The following is an 18729-nucleotide window of genomic DNA, read 5'->3' on the forward strand; positions in this document are numbered from 1 at the left end:
AGATATAGGATGGTTATATTTTCATTCTTTTATTTATAAAGTACTCATTATGTATCCATCTTGCACTAGGCACCGAAGATACGATGCTGAGTAATAGAGACAGCTTAGATTCCTTTATGTGAAGCATGACATGTTCCCCTCCCAAATTTTCTGTTGATGACAGAATCCTATCATTGGCTGCTTCAAAATTTTGTATTCTTTTATCACCTCTAGGGTCAAGCTCCATATGGTGACTTTCTTCAGACTGGAGACTCTGGACATGATTCCCTTCTCCTGTGGAGCTTCTGGTGTCTAAGAAGGCTTGACCGCCTGCTGAAATTTCTCCTGCATATGCTACAAGAATAAGGCTGCTCACCTGTGTGGGTTCTTTGATGTTTAATAAGGTGAGAGTTCTGAATGAATCTTTTCCCACACTCATGACATTTAAAGGGCTTCTCTCCTGTGTGAATTCTTAGGTGTGTGTGTAGATTTGTGTTATGACTGAAGCTTTTCCCACACCATGAACATCTATATGGTTTTATTCCTTGGTGCGCCATTAAGTGCTTATTTAAATCTGAACTCCATCTAAACCTCTTATCACACTGTTGACATTTATAGGGTTTCTCTTCAGTGTGAATTCTCTGGTGCTTAATTAGGTCAGAGCTGACTCTGAACCCTTTCCCACATTCCTGACATTTAAAAGGTTTCTCTCCTGCATGGACTTTCCCATGAAGATCCAGATGTTTTGAAAGTTCTTGTTTACAAGTGGAAAGTTTCTTTCTCTTTTTCCCTAGAAAAGCTCGAGGCCGTTTCCGTACCCTCTGTGTACCACCATGATTTTCTTTGACTGTTGTTTTCTGGGAAACTTTCATCCTGGCCTTTCTTAATACTTTACATCCTGATGCTTGTATTTCTAATGTAGAAGTAGATATAGGTGGGTCATTTCCAGTGTCCTTTTTGAGCTTTAACCCTGTTGGGAAAAAACCAAACAAACAAACAAAAAAAACAAGCAGAAGAATCAGCCATATGTGTCCCAGAACAAGAAAACTAGGAATGAAGCAAAAAAAAAAAAAAAAAATCAATGATGACTGCTTTTAAAAAATACTGGAATAATTCATTTCTAGGACAACCTGGACAAAATTGCATAGATCCATTTCTTTCTGATCTTCCCTGCTAGGTCCAACAACAAACCCAACATACAACAGAGAAATTTAAAATGTTAAAAAGAAGGCAAAACAATTTGGGACCCCAGGTGGAGGAGAATAACAAAGTGTCTTACATTTCCACACCCAACAGAAGAAAGCAACCCAGATCTAGTGTTTTCTACCTCTCAACCCAGCAGCAGAAGCTTCCCGCACAGGCTTATTCCTTACCAGTCTGAATGGGAAACATTCTTTTTTTTTTAATAATATTTTATTTATTTATTTTTTGAGAGAGGGGAAGGGAAGAAGAAAGAGTGGGAGAGAAATATCAATGTATGGTTGCCTCTGATGTGTCCCCTGCTGGGAACTGGCCTGCAACCCAGGCATGTGCCCTGACTGGGAATCGAACCACGATACTCTGGTTCGCAGGCCTGCGCTCAATCCACTGAGCTATGCCAGCCAGGGCTGAATGGGAAACATTCTGATAACATCATAACCCATAAGAAGACACCAAGTGGGCAGGCAGAACTAGCAAGAGGTACCTAGGCACAAAAAATGGCCTGACCCAGGAAGCCTATTTAACCCTATGGGTGTGAGACTCCCCATTACCACTGAGGGACACTCTGGCCTAGATAAATACCTTCCTTACCCTCAGGGAACACCAGCAGGGATAACAGAAGGGTGCCCTAGCAGCACTGCATAAATCAAGGAAATACCAAAAAGTCTCTGAAAATTAAACTGTCATTGGAAACATACCCCACAAAAGTAAGAAAGAATCTATACGCTAAACTAAAATATGGTGATGTCCCATTAAATGAAAATACTTAGCCCGGGCTGGTGTGGCTCAGTCGATTGAGAACTGGCCTTCAAACGGTTGATGGTTCGATTCCCAGTCAGGGCACATGCCTGGGTTGTGGGCCAGGTCCCCAGTTGGGGGCATGTGAAAGGCAACTACACATTGATGTTTCTCTCCCTCCTTTTCTCCTTCCCTTCCCATCTCTCTAAAAATAAATAAATAAAATCCCTTAAAAATATTTAAATGAGACCCAGACTCTCCAATATAATAGACAAAATGATCAGGACACAATAAAAAAAGCAGCCATCACACAGAGAACCCCCCCCCCCCCCCCCCGCAAAATCACAACTTAAGTGAGAAAAAACAATCTGACAAAAATGTAATCACACTAGAGTTCAAAAAACAGAAACATCTAAACAGGAAAATCTATAAATATATGAAATTAAACAATACTTGCAAATAATCTATGGCTTAAAGAGAAAATCTCAAGAGAAATTTAAAAATACATAGTTGAGTTCTGGCTGGTATGGCTGAGTTGGCTGGATGTTGAGCATCATCCTGCAAACAGAAAGGCCACTGGTTTGATTCCCAGTCTGTGCACATGCCTGAGTTGCAGGTTCAGCCCCCAGTAGGGTCACATGCAGGAGACAACCAATCAATGTTACTCTCTTACACTGATGTTTCATCCTCTCTCTTTCTCCCTCCCTTCCCCTCTGTCTAGAATAAAAGAAAAAAAATGTAAATTTCAGTTATTAAAAAAAACAGAGTTGAATGAAAATGAAATTACACAGAGAAAGACAAATACCATATGATCTCACTTATATGTGAAATCTAAAAAAGAACATAATCTGATGAACAATATAGAACCAAAGGCATGCATACATAGAAAAAAACTGACATATCTCAGAGGGGATGGAAGTGTGAGGGACTGAATAAAAGAAACTGAAGAGATTAATCAAATAACATATACGCAGAGCCCATGGACACAGAGAATAGTGTGGTGAAGGCTAGGGAAGGGGGATGGGAGGGGGATGGGAGGTAGAGGGAGGTGGACAAAGGGGAGGAAACAAGAGACATTTGTAATAGTGTCAATGATAAAAAGTGAACCCTGAAACATGAAAATGAAATTACAATATATCAAAATATGTGTAGTGAAGCTAAAGAAGTACTCAGAGGAAAATGTACAGCCTGGAATGCTAATAATAGAAAAGGGGAGGCCCTGGCTGGTGTAGCTCAGTGGATTGAGCGCGGGCCTGCGAACCAGACAATCGCGGTTTGATTCCCAGCCAGGGCACATACCCGGGTTGCAGGCCGGTTCCCTGCAGGCCAGTTCCCAACAGGGGATGCATGAAAGGCAACCATACATTGATGTTTCTCTCCCTCTCTCCTTCCCTTCCCCTCTAAAGATAAATAAATAAAATCTTTAAAAAAAAAAGAAAAGGGGAAAGGTCTCAAATAAATAATCAAAGTTTCTACCTCAAGAAACTAAAACAAAGAAAAAAAACACAAAGCAAGTTGAAGGAAGCAAATAATAAATATCAGACCAGAGATCACAATCAAACAAAAGCTTGCTCTTAAAAAAATTGATAAACCTTTATCATGACTGACAAAAATAAAAGAAAAAAGATATAAATCACCAATATCAGGAAGGGAATTGGGTATATTATTACGCATTCTGCAGCAATTAAAAAGATAATAAGGAAGTACTATAAACAACTTTATGTTCATAAATTTTAAGTTAGAGGAAAATAGACCAATTCCTCAAAAACTATAAACTATCAGAATTCAACCAATATGAAATAGATAATCTGAATAGAACCATTACCATTAAAGAAATTGAATTCATAATTAAAAAGCTTCCACAAAAACAAAATCTCCAGGTCCATATGGTATTACTGAATCATTCTACCAAATATTTAAAGAATTAACACCAATTTTATGCAATCTCTTCCAGAAAAGAGAAGAAATCCAACTGATTTTATAAGGCCAGCATTACCCTGATAGCAAAATCATACAAAGATGGTACTCTAAAAAGACAACTATACACTAACATCTCCCATGAACTTAAATTAAAAAATCCTCAACAAAATATTGACAAACTGAATGTAACAATATTTAAGAGTTATATATCATGATCAAGTAGGATATACTGCAGGTATGCTAAGCTGGTTCAACATTTGAAATCAATCAGTATAACCACCATATCAGTACACTTTGAAAGATCATAATATTATCCATTGACACAGAAAAATATTTGACAAATCTCACATCCACTTATGATAAAAACACTAAGAAACTCAGGAATTATATAGACTGATAAAGACTATCAACAAAAAAAAACCCCTCTGTACTAACATTATAGGTAATGGTGAAAGACTTAATGTTTTCATGAAAAGTGGAAACAAGGCAAGGATGTGTATTCTCATTCCTCTTATTCAACAAAGTAATGGAAGTTGTGGCTATTACAATAAGGTAAGCCAAAAAACAAACAAAAAAAAAGGGCAATTTCTGGGCAAGATGGCAGTGTAGGTTAAACGTGTTACTAGTCTCCTCCCACAACCACATCAAGATTATAACTAACCTACACAGCAACTATCATTCAGAACTGCCTGAAATCTAGCTGAACAGAAGTCCTACAACTAGGGAATTAAAGAAAAAACCACATCAAGACTGTTAGGAGGAGCAGAGACAAGGAATGGGCTGGTCCCACACTCATGTGTGGTGCATAAAAATTGGGAAGGATATCTCAGCTATAGAGGTACCCCCTGAGGAGCCAGCTCCACACCAGGTGCCACAGCCCAGGGTCCCAATACCATGAAGGTAAGTCCCCATAACTTCTGGCTATAAAAACCAGTAGGGATTGTAGCTGTGAAGGACAAACTGCTGGATTCCCAGGCAGTTCCTTTTAAAGAGGTCATGCACAGATTTATTCAGACTCACTCCCTCTGAGCTCTAGCACTATGGCAACAGCTTGAAAGGCACCAGACACATATGGGATGGAAGTGAATTGTTCATCATCAGGGAGAGCACTGGGTGAACAGTTTTCTCCCAGACAGTAGTGCTGGCAGTTCTTTGATGAGCCTCCCACCCCTCACAGAGCCAGCAGGCAGGTGCCATATCTGAAACTTCATCAACCTAGCTCATACTCTTTTACCCACCCCACACAACTTTTAGGCCCATCCAAGTTGTTTCAGGGGCTTTTCCATATGAATAGCCTGTCTTGATTCAGGCTTTAGAGTTTCCTAAAATCTCTAAAACAAGTATTATCTGGCTGCAGTGTGTCCTATACTTCTCACTAAGTGGCCTCAGGCCTGGCACTACCAGCAACCAGCCTTGGTTAGCAGCTTGGCCTCAACTGGGCACCTCCATGCCCATCACAAGTAGTGGGCATCTGAAAGTTGCTTTGTAACTCATGCCAGATGGCCCCAGGCTGAATACAGGTGGCAGTTAATCTTAGCCTGAACCTCCGGGGAGACCCCAGAGCCAGTGTATCCAGTGGCTAGCTTCAGACCATGTTGAAGCATCATATCTAACCATTTCCAAAAGAAAAACACTCAAGGGATGGACTCGGTGGAGAACAGAGCCCCACTAAAGTAAGTCCTGCTCTTTGGGATGAGCTCCTGCACAGCTGATCCTTTTTATGAAGTCAGCATCATCCTAATCCCAAAACCAGATAAAGACACAACAAAGAAAGAAAACTTCAGGTCAATATTGCTAATGAACATAGACACTAAAGTCCTCAACAAAATATTGGCAAACCACATCCCACAATACATTGAAAAGTTCATACACCATGACCAACTGGGATTTATCCCAGGGATGCAAGGAGGGTACAATATTCACAAATCAGTAAAGGTAATACATCACATAAACAAAAGCAAAGACATGGAGGTGTAGGTGGAAACACTGTGCCTCCTCGCACAACGAAGTTTAAAGACAACAAAGTTTTAGTAACAAAAAATGCAACCAAAACACGGAAAATTGAACTGTACAGAAGCCTGACAACAACGAACCATTCAGCCTGACTGGTAAGAGGGGCAGAGCCAGTGGCTGGAGGAGTGGGGTCCAACAGGAAAAAGTGGCCTGACCAACCCAGGAGCATAGGCAGCCGCTGGCAGATCCCAGGTGTGGGGTGGTAACTGGTGGACTCAGTGGAGGCGCATGGCGGCTGGCTGACTGTGATCACACATTCATACTTGGATAAACCAGGCGAAGGAGTGAGCAGTGAAATAGACCGCCCAGGCTAGGGCCCCAGCAAGAGGAATTAAAGCCTAAAAGCACCAACTGAAAAAACTTTCAGGGTCCAGGTGCCAGGAGAAGCTCCCAGGCTCACAGAGATTTTGTTAGAGAGACCCACAGGGTCCTGGAGGGTGCACAGGCACACACACACGGGAGCCGGAACCGGGGAGCCAATTTGCTTTCGAGAAGCAGCAGAGGGGACTGAAATCCCAGAGAGCCCAGAACAAATGCCACTGCACCTCTCTGACCCCGCCCCCATACAGCTTCATAACCCAGTGACGGGGTTGCCCCACCCTGGTGAATACCTGATGTTCCACCCCTCATACATAACAGGCGCAAACAGACCAAAGTATTATGGCTCAAACAGAAGAAAAATCAAAGCCCCAGAGCCAATACTTTTAAGCAACCAAGAGATAGCCAACCTATCAGATGCACAGTTCAAAACATTGGTGATCAGGATGTTCACAGAATTGGTTGATTTTAGTAACAAATTAGAGGAACATATGAAGGCTAAACTAATTGAAATGAAGGGAAATGCACAGGAAACCAATAGTGACGGAAAGGAAACTGGGACTCAGATCAATCGAGTGGACCAGAAGGAAGAAAAAAAATGACCAAACAGAAAAGAATGAAGAAACAAGAATTCAAAAAAATGAGGAGAGGCTTAGGAACCTCCAGGACATCTTTAAACATTGCAACATCCAAATTACTGGGGTACCAGAAGGGGAAGAGAAACAGCCACGAGTGGAAAACTTATTTGAACAAATAATAAAGGAGAACTTCCCCAATCTGGAAAAGGAAATAGACTTCCAGGAAATCCAGGAAGCTTAGAGTCCCAAAGAAGTTGGACCCAAGAAGGAACACACCAAGGCACATCATAATTACATTAGCCAAGATTAAATCCTCGAGAGAATCCTAGAAGCAGCAAGAGCTAAGGGGACAGTCACCTACAAAGGAGTCCCCATCAGACTGTCAGCAGATTTCTCAAAAGAGACCTTACAGGCAAGAAGGGGCTGGAAAGAGGTATTCCAAGTCATGAAATCCAAAGACCTACAGCCAAGATTGCTCTATCCAGCAAAGCTTTCATTTAGAATGGAAGGGCAGATAAAGTGCTTCTCACATAAGGTCAAGTTCAAGGAGTTCATCATCACCAAGCCCTTATTATATGAAATGCTAAAGGGACTTATCTAAGAAAAGAAGATAAAAAATATGAGCAGTGAAAGGTCAGCAAACTCACAGTTATTAATAACCACACTTAAAACAAAAGAAAACTAAGTAGACAGCTAGATCAGGAGCAGAACCATAGAAATGGAGATCACAGGGAGGGTTAGCAACAGGGGAGTGGGAGGAAGAGAAGGGGGAGAAGGTACAGAGAATAAGTAGCATAGATGGTGGAGAGAAAATAGGGGGAGGGCAAGAGTAGTGTGGGAAATGTAGAAGCTAAAGAACTTGTGACACATGGACATAAACTAAAGGGGGGAATGGTGGGGGAGGGGGTGTGCAGGGTGGAGGGGAATGAAGGGAAGGGAAATGGGACAACTGTAATGGCATAATCATTAAAATATATTTTAAAAATAATTAAAAAATAAAATGTTCAATTAAAAAAACAAAAGCAGCCCTGGCTGGTGTGGCTCAGTGGACTGAGCATGGGCCTGTGAACCAAAGGATTGCGGTTCAGTTCCCGGTCAGGGCACATGCCTGGGTTGCAGGCCGGTTCCCAGTGGGGGACACATGAGAGGCAACCACACATTGATGTTTCTCTCCCTCTCTTTCTCCTTCCCTTCCCCTCTCTCTGAAAATAAATTATTAAAAAAAAACAAAAAAAACAAAAGCAAAGACAACAATCATATGATTATATCAACAGATGCAGAAAAAGCATTTGATAAGGTACAGCACCCATTTATGATACAAACACTCAGAAACGTGGGAATAGAGGGAGCATTCCTCAACATAATAAAGGCCATATATGAGAGACCTACAAGCAACATCATACTCAATGGGCAAAAACAAATCTTTTTCACTAAGATCACGAACAAGACAAAGTTGTCCACTTTTACCACTTCCATTCGATCTAGTATTGGAAGTTTTAGACACAGTGATCAGACAAGAAAAGGAAATAAAAGTCATCCAAACTGGAAAGGAGGAAATAAAACTGTCCTTGTTTGCAGATGGCATGATAGTGTACATAGAAAATCCTACAGACTCCACCAAAAAAATGTTTGACCTAATAAATGAATTTGGCAAAACATCAGGGTACAAAGTCAATATCCAGAAATCACAGGCATTTTTGTATACCAACAATGAAACAGCAGAAGCAGAAATCAAGAAAATAATCCCATTCGATATAGCAAAGAGAAAAATAAAATACCTAGGAATAAAACCAAGGAGATAAAAGACATGTACTCAGAAAACTACACAACACTGAAGAAAGAAATCAAGGAAGACACAAACAAATGGAAACATATACCGTGTTCATGGATTGGAAGAATTAACATCATCAAAATGTCCGTACTACCCAAAGCAATTTACAGATTCAATGCAATACCTATTAAAGTACCAATGACATAGTTTATAGACATTGAAAAAACACTTCAAAAATTTATATGGAACCATAAATGACCCCAAATAGCAGCTGTACTTTTGAGAAAGAAGGACAAAGTAGGAGGGATCACAATACCTGATACCAAACTGTATTACAAGGCCACTCTAATCAAAACAGTGTGGTACTGGCATAAAAACAGGCACATAGACCAATGGAACAGAACAGAGAGCCTAGAAATAAATAAGGTACAGCACCCATTTATGCACCCAAGTCTCTATAGTCAATTAATATTTGACAAAGAGGACAGCAACATAAAATGGAGTAAAAATAGCCTCTTTAACAAATGGTGTTGGGAGAAATGGATAGCTACATGCAAAAAAATGAAACCCAAGCACCAACTTACACCATACACCAAAATAAATTCAAGGTAGATAAGAGATTTAAAATATAAGCCATGACACCATTAAAGTCCTAGAGGAGAACATTGGCAGGAAAATCTCAGATATTTCACACAGCAACATTTTTACTGATATGTCCTCTAGAGCAAGGGACATAAAGGAAAGAATAAATAAATGGGATCTCATCAAAATAAAAAGCTTCTGTATAGGTAAAGAAAACAGTATTAAAATAAAAAAAGAACCAACTGTATGGGAAAAACGTATTTGCCAATGATCCTCAGTCAAGGGTTTAATCTCCAAAATATGTAAAGAACTTACACAACTCCACACTAAGACAAGCAACCCAATTAAATCATGGGCAAAGGACTTGAACAGACACTTCTCCAAGGAGGACATACAGAAGATCCAAAAACACATGAAAAGATGCTCAGTATTGCTAGCTATCAGAGAGATGCAAATTAAAACCATGAGATGCCACTTTACAACGGCCAGAATGGCCATCATAAACAAAGCAACAAACAAGTGTTGGAGAGTTTGGGGAGAAAAGGGGACCCTAATGCACTGTTGGTGGGACTGCAGACTGGTACAACCATTATAGAAAACAGTATGGAATTTTCTAAGAAAACTAAAAATGGATCTGCCTTTTGACCCAGCAATTCCACTGCTGGGATTGTATCCTAAGAACCCTAAAACACCAATGCAAAAGAACCTATGCACCACAATGTTCACAGCAGCACAATTTACAATAGCCAAGAGTTGGAAGCAACCTAGGTGCCCACCAGTAAATGAATAGATCAAAAAATTATGGTACATTTACACAATGAAATTCTATGCAGCAGAAAGAAAGAAGGAGCTCCTACCCTTTGCAACAGCATGGATGGAACTGGAAAGCATTATGATGAGTGAAATAAGCCAGGCAGTTAATGACAAATACCATATGATCTCACCTTTGACAGGAACCTAAACAACAAAACAAACAAGATAACAAAATATAACCAAACACACTGAAATAGAGAATAGGCTGACAGTGACCAGAAGGGAGAGAGGAGGGAATTTCAGGGGAAAAGGGGAAAGATTTACAGGAACAAGTATAAAGAACACATGGACAAAAACAAGGGAGGTAGAAATGGGAGGGAAGTGGGGAGCACTGAAAAGTGGGCTGGGATGGAAGTAAAAGACAGAAAACTGTATTGGAACAACAATTAAAAATAAATTTTTTCAATTAAAAAAAAGTGGGAGCCCTGGCTGGTGTAGCTCAGTGGATTGAGTGCCAGCCTGTGATGCAAAGAGTCGCCAGTTTTCTTCCCAGTCAGGGCACATGCCTGGGTTGTGGGCCAGTTGCCCAATAGGGGACACATGAGAGGCAACCACACACTAATGTTTCTCTTCCTTTCTCTTTCCTTTCCCTTCTTTCTAAAAATAAATAAATAAAATGTTTAAAAAGAGTTGAGAGGTTGAGCCATGTTCATATTCGGGATGTATTTTGAAGACTGCTGATGGACCTGTTGTGGGGAATAACAGAAAGACTAGAATAAAGACTGACTTGTTTTCTGCCTGAGCAACTGGGTAAATCACTGTGGCCTTCACTGTGAAGGAAAAGATATGAGAAGAACAGTTTTTCTGGGTGGGGTGGGGAGTATGATATGATGAATCAAGAGTTCTTTTTAGAATAAAGAAGTAGAATGTGCATTTGTAAAAAGCTCCCTAGGTCAGTGATACTCAAATGGTCGGCTGCAAGAGGCACACTGGTGTGCTGCAAGAATTTTTTTTAATATCTTAGGGAGAAGGGAAGGGAGGGAGAAAGAGGAGAGAAACATCGATGTGAAAGAGAAACATTGATTAGTTGCCTCTCACACAACCCCAACTTTGTGGGATGCTGCCCAATCAACTGAGCCAAACCTGCCAGGGCATGCTTCAAGATTGACTGACTGATTGATTGATTGGTTTTAAAGTATGTTTTATTGATTATGCTGTTATAGTTGCCTCATTTTTCCTACTATTTTTTAAAAATTATTTTATTGTTGTTCAATCACAGTTGTCTGCATTTTCCCCCACCACCACTCCCCCGAACCCCAGCCAAACCTCCCTCCCTCCTTTGCTTCAACCCACCCCCTTGGTTTTGTCCATGTGTCCTTTATAGCATTTCCTGAAAACCCTTTACCTCATTATTCCTTCCCACCTCCCCTCTGGTTACTGTCAGATTATTCTTAATTTCAATGTCTCTGGTTATATTTTGCTTGCTTTTTTCTTTTGTTGAATAGCTTCCAGTTAAAGGTGAGATCATATGGTATTTGTCTCTCATCACCTGGCTTATTTCACTTAGTATAATGCTCACTAGTTCCATCCATCCATCCTGTAACCCCCTCTTACCAGCATTCCCTCCCACTAAGTTCATGTCCATGGGTCGTATATATAAGTTCTTTGGCTTCTCAATTTTCTATACTATTTTTAACTTCCACCTGTCTATTTTGTACCTACCATTTATGCTTCTTATTCCCTGTACCTTTTCCACCATTCCTCCCTTCCCCTCCCCTCTGATAACAAAGCAACCCCCCCTGCAGCAAAGAGGGTTGCCCCATCCTAGTGAATACCTAAGGTTCTGCCCCTTACAACATAACAGGTGTGCACCTAGACAAAGAAATATGGCCCAAATAAAAGAATAGACCAAACTCCAAAAATAGAATGAACCAATGAAGAGATAGCCAACCTATCAGTTGCAGAGTTCAAATCAATGGTAGTCAGGATGCTCACAGAAATGGTTGCATACTGTTACAAAATAGATGAAAAAGTGAAGCCTATGCAAAGTGAAATAGAGAAAAATATACAGGGAACCAACAGTGAAGGGAAGGAAACTGGTACTTAGATCAACAATTTGGAGCAGAAGGAAGAAGTAACATTCAACCAGAACAGAATGAAGAAAGAAGAATTAAAAAAAAAAATTAGGAGAGGCTTTGAAACCTCCAGGACAACTTTAAATGTTCCAATATCCAAATCATAGGGGTGCCAGAAGGAGAAGAGGAAGAGCAAGAAACTGAAAATTTTTTGAAAAAATAATGACAGAGAACTTTCCTAGTCTGGTAAAGGAAATAGACTTCAGGAAGACCAGGAAGCTCAGAGAGTCCCAAAGAAGTTGGACACAAGGAAGCACACATCAAGGAACATCACAATTACATTAGCCAAGATTAAATATAAGGAGAGAATTCTAAAAGCAGCAAGAGAAAAGGAGACAGATATCTACAAAGGAGTTCCCATCAGACTGTCAGCTGATTTCTCAAAAGAAACCTTTCAGCCAAGAAGGGGCTGGAAGGAAGTATTCCAAGTCATGAAAGGCAAGAACCTACATCCAAGATTACTCTATACAGCAATGCTATCATTTAGAATGGAAAGGCATGAGCGTGGGCCTGCAAGCCACACAATCCGGTTCAATTCCCAGTCAGGGCACATGCCTGGGTTGCAGGCCGGTTCCCTGCAGGCCAGTTCCCATCAGGGGACGCACGAAAGGCAACCATACATTGATGTTTCTCTCCCTCTCTCCTTCCCTTCCCCTCTAAAGATTAAATAAATAAAATCTTAAAAAAAAAAACAATGGAAGGGCAAAGTGCTCCTAGATAAGGCCAAGTTAAAGGAATCCATCATCACCAAGCTGTTATCATATGAAATGTGAAAGGAACTTACCTAAGAAAAAGATGATCAAAACTATGAACAGTAAAATGACAACAAACTCACAACTACCAACAACTGAACCCCCCCCCCAAAAAAAAAAACTAAGCAAACAACTAGAACATAAACAGAATCACAGAAATGGAGATCACAAGGAGGGTTATCAGTGGATAGGGGAGGAAGTAGAATGGAGGAAATGGTACAGGGAATAAGAAGCATAAATGGTAGGTACAAAATAGACAGGGGGAGGTTAAGAATAGTATAGGAAATGGAGAAGCCAAAGAACTTACATGTACAACCCACGGATGTGAACTAAGGTGGGAAATGCTGGAGGGAAGGGGATGCAGGGAGGGGGTGGATAAGGGGAGAAAAAAGTAGGACATGTGTAATAGTATAATCAATAAAATATACTTAAAAGAAGAAGTAATAAAAGGAATTTTTGAAACCTGCAATACCTAACTATTTAGTCAAGGGCACTGACCTCTTTCCCCTTAAACTATCAATTAAAAAATGACAATAAGGCCCTGGCTGGTGTAGCTCAGTGGATTGAGCATGGGCCTGCGAACCAAGGGATCATGATTCGATTCCCAGTCAGGGCACATGCCTGGGTTGCAGGCCAGTTCCCAGCAGGGGATGCACGAGAGGCAACCACACAATGATATTTCTCTCCCTCTCTCCTTCCCTTTTCCTCTAAAAATAAGTAAATAAACAAATGTTAAAAAATCTTTTAAAAATGTCAATAAGTAACACAACAATAGCTAACTATTGAGAATGAATAAAAATTATACCTATTTTTGTCAGATTGGCAAAAATATATTTTTTGGTGTGCCACAGAATTTTAGTAATTAGTTTATATGTGCCATGAGATGAAAAGGTTGAAAATTCTGGCTCTAGGTGATCTAGATATGCTTTTCTTTTTCCCCACATCATCAGGTTGAGAACCAACTAGCTACTGGAACACAGGGACTCTCTCACAGAAGAGCATTTTCCATCAACTGAGGACATAACTGATTATCCAACTTCTACACAAAGGAAAAGAAGAATCTTTACCTAGAGAGATGACGGTCTCATAGTTTTCCTGCATGACATTATGGTAGAGAATCTTCTGAGAAGGGTCCAGTAATTCCCATTCTTCCTCAGAAAAAGACACGATCACATCTTCAAATGTCAACAAACTCTAAAGAAGAGAATGGGTTTTAAGTAGTACTTGCCACTACAAAAGCCATACTATCACCCATTTCTGAATTACATGGTAGGGCAGTCACTGAAGTTAAGTGAAAGTTAAGTGAAGTTAAGTTATTTTTCCCCTAATAAAATTTAGGGGAAAAATGAATAGAAGAAAAGAAAGGCAGCAAAGAGATCAGTAAACAAGCATGGGAGGTGCCCAATTCCTACTGTGCCAAGTGTAGTTGCCTAGAGGACATCTGTGGCAAACTTGGCTCAGACACCTACTGGGCACTGTGGGTCTTAGGTAGCAGAGAAAAGCAGAAATAAGATCATATTCAGGCTCCCTGAAAAATCTGGAATGTACAGCTCACCTGGGATTCAGGCAAGATGAGCTCAGATGCCATCTTCCAGTTTTGGGTGCTTTTCTGCTCAGAAAATGCTAGAATCTGTTGAGTAGGCACAGCTGTGGGTGGAAAAGAGCCAGAAAATTTCTCTTTTCTGTTTATGAATATCCTGAGCTGATTTCTAAAATATAAAATGTCAGGATTCCTTAAGTAAAGATGGTTCACCTTCACAACTATGTGTAATACACAAAGTGTCCCTCTCTTGGTAAGTAAAAACTAAATATCCACCACTCCATCAAACTGGTTCCCCAGTTGACTGTTTCCCCAGATTCCATAAGAAATTAATAAAAGAAAAACCACTATTTTTTCCTGGGCAAGATTAAAGGTGTTTGAAAAGGAAGGACTCAAGCCCTCCAGTATATAGCAGGAAATGTGAGACTCTTTTGCTTTTTAATTTTTCCTGGTGCAAAATTCTCTTCCTACTTTGCCAGTAACAGCCCATTTTCTGATCCAGTTTATCCTCCTATCCCTGTTCCACCTTATTCTCTCAAATTTCTAAGGAGCAAGGTCCATGATGTGAATACCAGAATTCTGTGGTTTGGATATTTCTGTACCCCAGACTGACCCGCACCTTCACCCACCATTGACCTATAGTACTCGCACCTGAGAGACATCCTAACTGCTACCATGGTTGGGCACCTAGAATATTCCTATTATACGCTAACTGAAGCAATTACTATCATAGCTCCAAGAAGAGATTATGAAGCTCCTCACCTCTTTCATATACGGATTGGGTTTCTTTGTGAGTTTTCCAGCCCAGCTGTTCTTGTAGTATTTGAAATGTATTCCAACATTCTTTCTGGAACATACCCATTGCTTGGGGCTCTGCTGGCTTCCACTTAAAGCCTGGTATCACTGGTGTTCCTCCCAAGAGCACTGTCTCCTTTCCGAGGTCATGGGCTGTGACCTAGAAATAATCCCCATCCTCATTAGCACAGAACTTACTTGTGGTTTAAGGGTGATGGTGGAGGGATGAACAAGAATAGAATCCAAGACTACAATCCAGATTTGGGGAGTGTGTGACATTAAAATAAGTAATAAAAAAACTGAAAGGTATTGGGCTACCCTTTTCTCACAAAAGAATTACATCACCTGGGAAAATTAGGATAAAATGAAACACTGTGACTGCTGCCAAGCTTCACCTCTCCACATACAGTCAGAGCTCAGGCTACTAGCAGAATGGGGGAAGGCTGCCTGTTCTCATACTGCCTTACTGGCTTGTTTCCTTGACTTAGACCCTTGCCTAAGTACATTTCTATCTTTTAGTTTTCTATAAAAAATAAGGCATTGAATAAAAAGTTTTTCCTCTGTGACAAATTTTCTAATCACCTCATGGCTGGGGAAGGGTTTCAAGAAGAATGGGGATGCAATAGGGAAAAAACTGGGGAAAGCTGAGCTCTAACCTCCCTCCACACAATTCAGTTGTAGTAAAACACAAAAATATGTCCAGCCCTATGTTCCTCAAGGTGGGTTCCAGAGGAAAGGAAGTGTGCTGCCATCTCCCCATTATTTGGTTCCCCATTAACCAGCAAAGACAAGGACAGGACCATTAAGGGAGGGCAATGGAGGCTCTTTTCCTAGCCCAGAGATTCACACTACTGAAAGCTCTACCCCTCAGCATCTTCATTCTCTTTACTTCTGTTGGCATTTTCTTCTTTCCATATCTTTGTTTCCCACTTTTTCTATTTCTTCTCCTCCTATGCAGTCTCCCCACAGCTGTTTGCTTTATACTTCTGTTTGCTACCCTCTCTCTCCCTTGATCTCTAAGTGCTGTCTATTTTTTCCCAGATTTTTCCTCCTTTCCCGAATCTTTCTTGCCTTTTATTACTCTGTTTCTAAAAAATCAAGTCCTGTATCCTTGGCCATGCCAGACTAGGCCCACCACCCTTAATGTGCACTGGCCCTAAAATGGGTGAAATGTATTTCTTTTTTCTAAGGCCAGGAAAGATTTCCAGGAGCTATGAAACCTGTATAGACTATCGCTGCATATCTGTGATTTCAGATCCCATCTAATTGTCCTAAAGGAACCAGGGAAGAGTGACCTAACCCATCTCATTCCTTGATTAACTACCCCCAAAGACATCTACATTTACCCTATTTAATTGTACATGCAAGGAATTTTTTTCTTACCTCATTACTTATTCCACCAGGTTCTCTCTGAAAACGTTCCACTAGGGCCACAGCCTCTCTGATGCTCTGCGGATGATACTTCTGCACCCAGTTCTGGGTATCCCTGGGCAAAATGGTCAGGAACTGCTCTACCACCAGTAGTTCCAAGATTTGCTCTTTTGAGTAGATCTCTGGCTTTAGCCACTGATGGCATAATTCCTGAAGTTGGCTGGCAGCCTCAAACGGTCCAGCTGCTTCATGGTAACAAAAGCTCCGGAAGTGCTGGCGAGCACTCTCATGACCAAAACTGTTCACCTGTGGGCTGGATTTCTTATTCTGACCAGAGATCTCTCTAACAGACCCTTTAGTCTCCCACAAAGCCTCCACATGTGGGTATAAGCATTCATTCACCTTCAGATGTCTCATCATAATTTGTTCTAGGAACAGTTCTTCTCCTATGTGTGACATCTTCCTGGTGCCACCTTTGACAACTGAGGCCTTGAATGGATCCTCTCCCCAAGGGCACTGAGGGAAGGAAAGAAAAAGTACATGTCAAGATCAAAGCCACATGACACACATATTTACTTGCTACTTATAATTACCAGAGAAGAATGAACAGAAGAGTTCTTGTTCTCCTTCCTCCTTAGTATCAACTGACAAGTATTAGAGCATGCATGATGACATGTTACTTCAGAACATATATTTCTCTCCTTTTATGTTATTCAACTTTGAAACAAAGCACACCTCGGAGAATACAGATGTCGACTGATAATTTTTTGCTAAAACATTTTGGAAAAATTGGTAGGTAAAAAAAAAAACAAACCTGGCACTCATTTGCTAAAAGAGCTTTGAGACTATCCAATACTTAACCTGTGTGCTTCCTGTCCCATCTTCACAAATAGGGCATATTTGAATTTCTATAAATTTTTACAGATCATCCCAATCTTTTGTCTTTAGTCAGGTGGAAAATAATTTCTATGCCCTTTCATTCTCTTATGAAGACTGAAACCTTTACTTCACAGAACATTCAATAGTTTCCTTTCCATTGCATTAACACTGGAAGGAGAGCTGAGAGAGGAAGATCAGAAAAGAAGTAATCAGGGGAAAAGTAACCTTATTCCTTAGAGCAAATATCCCTTGACAAAGCAATCAGATGTCCATAACACTTTTTTTTATACTTTTGGAGATGACTTATAAAAGGTGCTGTGAAAATTCATACCTGTGTATTAAATTTCTTGCTTACTTTACAGAAAAAACTTACACCTGTTTATGAGATACACAAATGGCAGATTGTAAAAAAAGGAAAGAAAAGGTGATGGTTAAAATTCTTGAGACAAGAGGAGTCTAGTAAAGGTACCCCTTCCCCTGACTCCACATTTCCTCATGGTCATAACAGATCTTTAAGCAAGGCTGAGGATACCCTTGAAAGTCTGATTTTCCCTGAGGTGTGCAGCAAAAAGAGCAACAAATTTCTTTCGAGGATGCTACTGGTATTCAAAGAAATGGTTGGTTCTTTGGTGCTTACTAAGGCTCAGGAAGTACAGGGAAACCGCCTGTATTTTTATATCAGCAAAAGCTGTAATACACCTTCCTCCAATGATTTAAGTCAGCGGAAACTGGAAAATTTCGCTGGGTGCAGTGGAAAACATCATTGGCCAGTCCCCCGCCACAAATTCGCAACACCTTCTGGATCGACCACAAGGTTGACCTTAAGTCCTTTGCACGCGGTCAGCCTCTGAGTGTGCTTCAGCAGCATCCCTGGGTGATATTTGCACATTAAGTACAAAGAAATTTCTTCTGGATGTTAGATGTTAAAATAAGAGCCTGAATACCGGATTTGCTGAGAAAAGGTCCCGCCTGCTCTCAGGCTAACTGCTGCCGCCTGGAAATGATGCCACCGCGAACTGGGAAGGCTGCTTCCCCGGTTACCCCACGCTCCCACCACCTTGCAGGCTGCAAGTAGCACGTGCGGCTGGCATCTCTCAGGCTCTCCATACTGAATACAAAGGGAAAATCGGGGTTCTCGATTACCTTCACGCAGCTCTGGCCTCCGTGAACGCCACTTCCCTCTTCCTTGCTAGACTTTGAAATAGCCACGCCTCTGGGCTATTCCGTGGAGAAAGAGCTTGGTGCGCTACGGAGACGGTGTCCGGAACATGTGATGTCTGGCGAGTGAAGCACCAAGACTTGGGAGCGCTTGGGAGGGACCTTGGAAGATCAGTCACCCACTCGATTCTCTATCTCCGAGAGAATGTACCGTAATTCGCCATTTTGGGGTCGCGGACTGTGGACC

At 40.9% G+C, this 18729-nt stretch overlaps 2 protein-coding genes across 2 annotated transcripts in view; both read right to left on the reverse strand.

Annotated features, from left to right (window-relative positions):
- On the reverse strand, nt 1-18727 carry ZNF75D (zinc finger protein 75D). The gene is made up of 6 exons (XM_037145282.2): nt 18468-18727; nt 16458-16961; nt 15042-15234; nt 14295-14386; nt 13807-13933; nt 1-949 (listed from the first exon to the last, which is right to left on the reverse strand). The coding sequence occupies exons 2-6, from the start codon at nt 16902-16904 to the stop codon at nt 240-242; spliced, it is 1569 nt and encodes a 522-aa protein (XP_037001177.2). The 5' UTR covers nt 16905-16961; nt 18468-18727; the 3' UTR covers nt 1-239.
- Nucleotides 18300-18729, reverse strand: part of LOC119049310 (zinc finger protein 449-like) — a 26907-nt gene continuing 26477 nt past the window's right edge. The window contains exon 5 of the mRNA XM_053662324.1: nt 18300-18432. Within this exon, the coding sequence (XP_053518299.1) occupies nt 18300-18432 (133 nt within the window). The remainder of the gene's footprint in view (nt 18433-18729) is intronic.

This window comes from Artibeus jamaicensis, unplaced genomic scaffold (genome assembly GCF_021234435.1).
Source record: "Artibeus jamaicensis isolate MK-2021 breed Jamaican fruit bat unplaced genomic scaffold, CSHL_Jam_final contig_240, whole genome shotgun sequence".
Taxonomy (NCBI): Eukaryota; Metazoa; Chordata; class Mammalia; order Chiroptera; family Phyllostomidae; genus Artibeus; species Artibeus jamaicensis.

Coding starts and splice junctions, on each gene's coding strand:
- ZNF75D (XM_037145282.2), bottom strand. CDS start 16,904: ATGTCACACATAGGAGAAGAACTGTTCCTAGAACAAATTATGATGAGA. Junction 15,235..16,457: donor CTGGTGGAATAAGTAATGAG/GTAAGAAAAAAA, acceptor GATTATTTCTAG/GTCACAGCCCATGACCTCGG. Junction 14,387..15,041: donor CCAATCCGTATATGAAAGAG/GTGAGGAGCTTC, acceptor TTCCACCCACAG/CTGTGCCTACTCAACAGATT.